General features: G+C 47.4%; 1 protein-coding gene across 1 annotated transcript; it reads left to right on the top strand.

The window, feature by feature from the left end:
• The first annotated feature begins 617 nt into the window (after window positions 1–617).
• On the top strand, window positions 618–3,595 carry LOC308576020 (ubiquitin-like protein ISG15). Its single transcript, XM_081175216.1, has 2 exons — window positions 618–742; window positions 2,911–3,595. The coding sequence occupies exons 1-2, from the start codon at window positions 740–742 to the stop codon at window positions 3,403–3,405; spliced, it is 498 nt and encodes a 165-aa protein (XP_081031342.1). The 5' UTR covers window positions 618–739; the 3' UTR covers window positions 3,406–3,595.
• The last annotated feature ends 2,663 nt before the right edge of the window (window positions 3,596–6,258 follow it).

The raw sequence follows: 6,258 nt of genomic DNA, 5'->3' as shown, positions 1-6,258 counted from the left end.
AAACAAACAAACGCCACCTCCAGCCGTGAAGGCAGAGCATAGCCTTCGTGGCTAGCTGCCATGGATAGCTTTCTGTTCCGTGTATTTGTCTAATCCCCTTGTAAAGCCATCTAAGCGGGCGGCCGTCGCTGTCTCCGGTGGCAGTGAGTTCCATAGTTTAACTACGTGCTGCCTGTAAATATCTCCCTGATTCTCCCAGCATTCACTTTCATGGGAAGCCCGCGAGTTATAGTGTTATGAGAGCGTGAGAAAGAACTTCATTTTCTCCATGCCACGCATCATTTTTCTAAATGCACTTTTATCTCCCCGAATAGCGATTCCCACCATCGTGTCCCTATTTACTCGAGCCTGTTCTCTAAGCTTAAAAAGTCCCAGGTGTCGAAATCTTTCCTCTTGCGGGAGGCGCTCCGTCCCTTTTATCTTCTCTCTCTCTCTTGCCCTTTGCTGCAAGATCAAAACAATGACCAGATCGTCAAGGTCTCTAATCGGTTTCGTTTTCTCCTTTGCCTGCCCAGGAAAAGGAAAGCGAACTCTTCCCGGAGACGCTTCGCTCCGTTTTGCTTTCCTCAGAAGCGCCCCCTGCCGGTGAAATCGCAAAAGCGAGGCGGCTATAAAAGGCCAGTCAAAGGGAGAGCTGCTGCCAGACCGCGTCAGCTGAGCATCCGACGGCAGCTGTTGGCTTCGGTGTCCCAATCGCTGACTTCAGGCGTTGTTACGACCCAGACGGCAAAAGTGCAGGATGGTAAGGAAAAGGACCGCTAGCGGAGTGTGGGTGCCTGAATGCGTGTAGCCAGGATTTCTGGGGTTGGGGGGCGCGGTGGGGCAGGAGACCCGTCTGTCATCATCCTCTTTCTGGCTCTGTCTAGCAGATTCGGAATGAAATATCTCAACAACAGTTGTTTTAAATTACTTTCTTTTGACCCCAAGTGCTCAGGAAAAGCTGTCAAAATCTTTGTAATAATAATAATAATAATAATTTATTATATATAACCTGCCCATCTGCCTAGGTTTCCCCAGCCACTCTGGGCAGCTCCCAACAGAATATTAAAAACACAATAAAACATCAAACATTAAAAACTTCCCTAAACAGGGTTGCCTTCAGATGCCTCCTAACCCTAACCTGACCCCCCCAACATCCATAGGGGTGTGTGTGAGGAAGAGGAGGAAATGGGGCTGCCAACTGACTCAGAAAAAAACGGGTTTGTACTGCTCTTGTGGCTTTAGGTAAAGGTAAAGGTAAAGGTACCCCTGCCCGTACGGGCCAGTCGTGTCCGACTCTAGGGTTGCGCGCTCATCTCACTTAAGAGGCCGGGGGCCAGCCCTGTCCGGAGACACTTCCAGGTCATGTGGCCAGCGTGATGAAGCTGCTCTGGCAAGCCAGCACCAGCGCAGCACACAGAAACACTGTTTACCTTCCCGCTATAAAGCGTTACCTATTTATCTACTTGCACTTAGGGGTGCTTTCGAACTGCTAGGTGGGCAGGAGCTGGGACCGAACGACGGGAGCTCACCCCGCCGCGGGGATTCGAACCGCCGACCATACGATCGACAAGTCCTAGGCACTGAGGTTTTACCCACAGTGCTTGTGGCTTTAAGAGCAGCTTAACTTTGAGATCTTCATCCCGAGAAAGAATTAGTTTTATTTATTTCTGTTGCTCTGAGTAGACCCACTGACAATAATGGAGCCCAATTTTTATTTTATTGGATTTCTATCCCACCTTTTTTCTCTAACGAGTGGCAGTCACGGTTCTTCCCCCTCCTTATTTAACCCCCACAACAACCCTCTGAGGTAGGTAAGGCTGAGAGAAGGCAGTGACTGCCCCCCACGGCTGAGTGGAGATTTGAACCCTGGTCTCCCAGCTCCTAGTCCACTGCTCTAACCATTACACCACCAATGGCTCTTTGTGTGGAATGGATAGCGAATGAGAATGGGTTGCATGAACAGTGTGCGTGTGTGTGTGTGAAAGAGAGAGAGAGAGATTTGAATTTTACGTTATGCTGCCTTGCAGTACTCTCTGATTTTATTGATATTGACATCACTTATGAACAAAGATATTGTTTAGGCCAGTGTTTCCCAAACTGGGGTCTCCAGCTGTTTTTGAACTACAATTCCCAACATCCCTGACCACTGGTCCTGCTAGCTAGGAATGATGGTAGTTGTAGTCCAAAAAAGCTGGATACTCTGGTTCAGGAAATAACAACAGCAACAACAACAATTTATTATTAAACCGTGCCCATCTGGCTGGGTTCCCCCAGCCGCTCGGGGCAGCTACTAACAAGATATTAAAAACCTAGTAAAACCTGCGTTCCACAGGGCAAGTACCACTAACAACAACAACAACAGCAATTTATTATTATACTGGGTTTCCCCAGCAACTCTGGGCACCTACTAACAAGATATTAAAAACATAGTAAAACATCAAAGATTAAAAACTTCCCTATTCTGGGCTGCCTTCAGATGTCTTCTAAAAGTCAGATAGTTGTTTATTTCCTTGACATCTGATGGGAGGGCGTTCCACAGGGCAGGTGCCACTACCAAGAAGGCCCTCTGCCTGGTTCCCTGCAGCCTTACCTCTTGCAGTGAGGGAACTGCCAGAAGGCCCTTGGATCTGGACCCCGGTGTCTGGGGCTGAATGATGGGGGTCGAGATGCTTTCAGGATCGGTGTTATGTGGTCTCAGCAGCCACTTCCAGTCACCAGTCCAGCGGCCACATTCTAGATTAGTTGTAGTTTCCAGATCACCTTCAAAGGTAGCTCCACATAGAGCGCTTTGCGGTTAGAAACACTGGTTTAGGCTAAGAGAAACACCTGAGAGCAGACTCACGTGCCCCTTTGGCAACAGATAACCCTTATCTCCCGGGTCCTAATCTGACATTAACCACTACACCACACTCTCTGCTTCCTTCCCAGGCCCTGCGGTTGAATGTAAAACTTCTGTCAGGAGAGCAATACTTCCTGGACACACATGACAGCAAAACTGTCTGGGATTTCAAAATCCAAGTAGCCCAGAAGACAGGGTTGTCCCCATATCAGCAGAAGCTGGCCTGCCAGTCTAACGGCAGCATCAACCTTCAGGACAGCGACCAGCTCTCCAGATTCGGGCTGAAATCCGGGGACACCATACTGTTGGTGGTCAAGAGCGAGGAGTCCATCCCCATCTTCCTGCATAACGCCAGGGGCCAAACCAAAAGCTACCTTGTCATGCCTTCGGATTCGGTGAACCAGTTCAAAGCTCGAATTCGGCAGCAGGAGAACATCCAGACTGATCAGTTCTGGCTGACGTATGAAGGGAAACCCCTGGAAGATGGCAAGAAGCTGTCTGACTACAACATCGCTCCCCACGGCACCGTCTACTTGAACTTCCGCCTCCGAGGGGGCTGCAATTTGGGGGGTGGGCCAGCTTAGCAGACTTCGGGACCCCCCAGGCTGTTTCCTCTCTGCTTTTTCTGACTCGCTTCTAAGTTAGGTCACGCTCTGCCCCCATCTTCAGCATGCCACCAGCCTTACGGTCTATGTCAGGGGTCAGCAACCATTTTTCAGCCATGGGCCAGTCCATCGTCCCTCAGACCATGTGGTGGGCCAAACTATTTTTTGGGGGGGGGGGAGAAATGAACGAATTCCTATGCCCCACAAATAACCCAGAGATGCATTTTAAATAAAAGGACACATTCTACTCATGTAAAAACACGCTGATTCCCGGACCATCCGTGGGCCGGATTGAGAAGGCGATTGGGCCGCATCCGGGCCTTGGGTACCTACCCCTGCTCTATGTATTTGCAGCAGTACTGAGCATTTTTGGAAACTTTGTTGAGCCACCTGTTGCGCAAGGAGCTTCTGCCAGTGCAACTGCTGAGTTGAATTCCTCCATTGCTCAACATGAAAATCCAGCTAGCGCAGGTACAGAGAGCCTTGCCAATAGACCTCAGTATTATAGCAATGTTGCAGCAGGTATTCCATCTGGCTGCAGACATCGCACATGGCTGTAGCCATTCTGCTCTGTAGCCACTTGGCTTCTCCTTGCCCTGAATTCTTTCCATTCAGGCTGGCTATTGTCAGAAATTATAACTTCCAACAACCGGGTGCCTGGGCTTGCTTGTTTTCCTCTTCCCTCACCATCCCTTTTTCCTTTCGTTGTTTTATGTAAGCGGCTCTGGGAGCCTTTTTTGGGGGGTGGGAAGAGTGGGGCAAAAATGCTTAAAATAAATAGCAAGTGTTAACTGGCTTTTTAATTATTATTTTGTCCTTCCGTGGCTTCGATTCCGTATTGTACTCAAGAGTTTTTATGTACTTGCTTTTACACTGCTTTCAAAAATAAATACAAGAAAACACAAAAATGACTTGTCTGATTGCTGCTCTTCCTGCTGACAAAGATTTTTTTGTGGTTTGCACAGCTGTCAAATGTGGCAACGTCGTTGGTCCCAGTGAGTCATTTTAGGGCATTGGGGTGATCACACTGTGAAATTATGGGTGTGGTAGCTGACATGGGATGGGTATATACATTTAAAGAACATTCCCCCATCTCCATAGACCCATGAGAACCGTAGTTTGTCAAGAGTGCTGGGAACTGTAGTTCTGTGAGGGGCAAACTACAGTTCCCAAGATTCATTGGGGGGGAGTTGGAGATGTGCATTGTCTTTTTTTTTATAATTAATTTTATTCAATTTCCAATATGCATTCCATCCATGTTTAACATCCACTTCTAACATATACATCTTTTAGACTTCCCTCAGCCTGTCTGACAATTTTCCATATTATCACAATTACTCACATTTCTTAAATTTATATTGCGCTTTAACAATCTTAATCTTATCATATCTTTTAAGCAACATTTCTATCAATCATTTTCTCAGAGCTTCTTGAAAGCCAACAAGCGTTAATTGCTCCTCACATACATTTTTGATATACTCTGTAAATTTATTCCAGTCCTCGGTGAATCTCTGATCGCGTTGGTTCCGAATTTTCCCCGTTAATTTGTCCATTTCTGCGTATTCCATCAGTTTCATTCTCCATGGAGATGTGCATTGTCAATATGGTGTTTGATGCCTGGGTCAGATGGTAGCCTGCAACAACTGGAGGCCACCAGGTTGGCAAAGACTGTTAGTTGTACTTCTGCTACGGAGACCTGGGTTCGAATCCTCATTCAGCCACAGAGCTTACTGGGCTTGAGCGCCACATTAGGCAAAATGTTCTTGCATTGAAGGGGGTTGGACTAGATGGCCCTTGTGGTCCCTTCCAACTCTACAGTTCTATGATTCTAAGATGGAGAAGGGAGTGGGACAGATATCTCAACAATTTTGCCACCTTGGTGACTCAGGATTAGCAAGAGTCAAGAGCACTGTGGTTATCAGCCCAGCTGCTGTTTTCTGAGAACCAGACAGGAAGAGGACTCCCCTTTGTGTCTGCCACCTTATCGAGGAAGCGGCCAGCTTGTCATCAACCTTCTGAGAAAAATACAAAACATTAAACAAAGCCACAGAGACTTGCGAACTACCCAGGCTAAAATGAACTTATAATGTCTTGTTTCAATAGATTTTTCAAATGCTTAACTCAGTCTTTTAGATAAGTTCATGAAGATACCAACAAAAGGTAAGTTCGGTGTTATTCACTATACCTAGAGATGCTAGTGGAGTTGTAGATAGATGTTAATAAAGTTGTAGGCAGTGAAGTTGTAGGCGACAGGCTGCTGGCGTTTTGCACCTGTTTCACCCTGGCAGCCCAAGTGATCAAGAGGCCGCTGTTCGCCCCCTGTTGGACATGCCTGGTATAAATCTTTAATCCAATCTTAGAAGGGAGCCACATTTTTATTTTTCCAATTCATCAGTATCGGTCTTTTTGCTGTGGTAAGGGCACAGAGAGTCCACTTGTGTTGTCCTTCTGTAAGGTCCCCTGCTGCCACTTGCCTCTTTGCACCCCGCTGGGTATGTAATTCAAGAGGACCTTTTGCTCTGTAAACATAAGGTTGTTCCATACAGTTCTGTTGAGAGTTTCAGTTAAAAGGTAAAGAAAAAGGTACCCCTGACCGTAAGGTCCAGTCACAGACAACTCTGGGGTTGTGCGCTTATCTCACTCTATAGGTGGAGGGAGCCGGCATTTGTCCACAGACAGCTTTCGGGTCATGTGGCCAGCTTGACTAAGCCGCTTCTGGCGAACCACAGCAGCGCACGGAAACGCTGTTTACCTTCCTGCCGGAGCGGTACCTATTTATCTACTTGCACTTTGACGTGCTTTCGAACTGCTAGGTTGGCAGGAGCAGGGACC

Source organism: Podarcis bocagei (assembly GCF_964188305.1).
Source record: "Podarcis bocagei genome assembly, chromosome: 16".
Taxonomy (NCBI): domain Eukaryota; kingdom Metazoa; phylum Chordata; class Lepidosauria; order Squamata; family Lacertidae; genus Podarcis; species Podarcis bocagei.
This window is presented reverse-complemented; position numbering and strand designations above follow the sequence as displayed.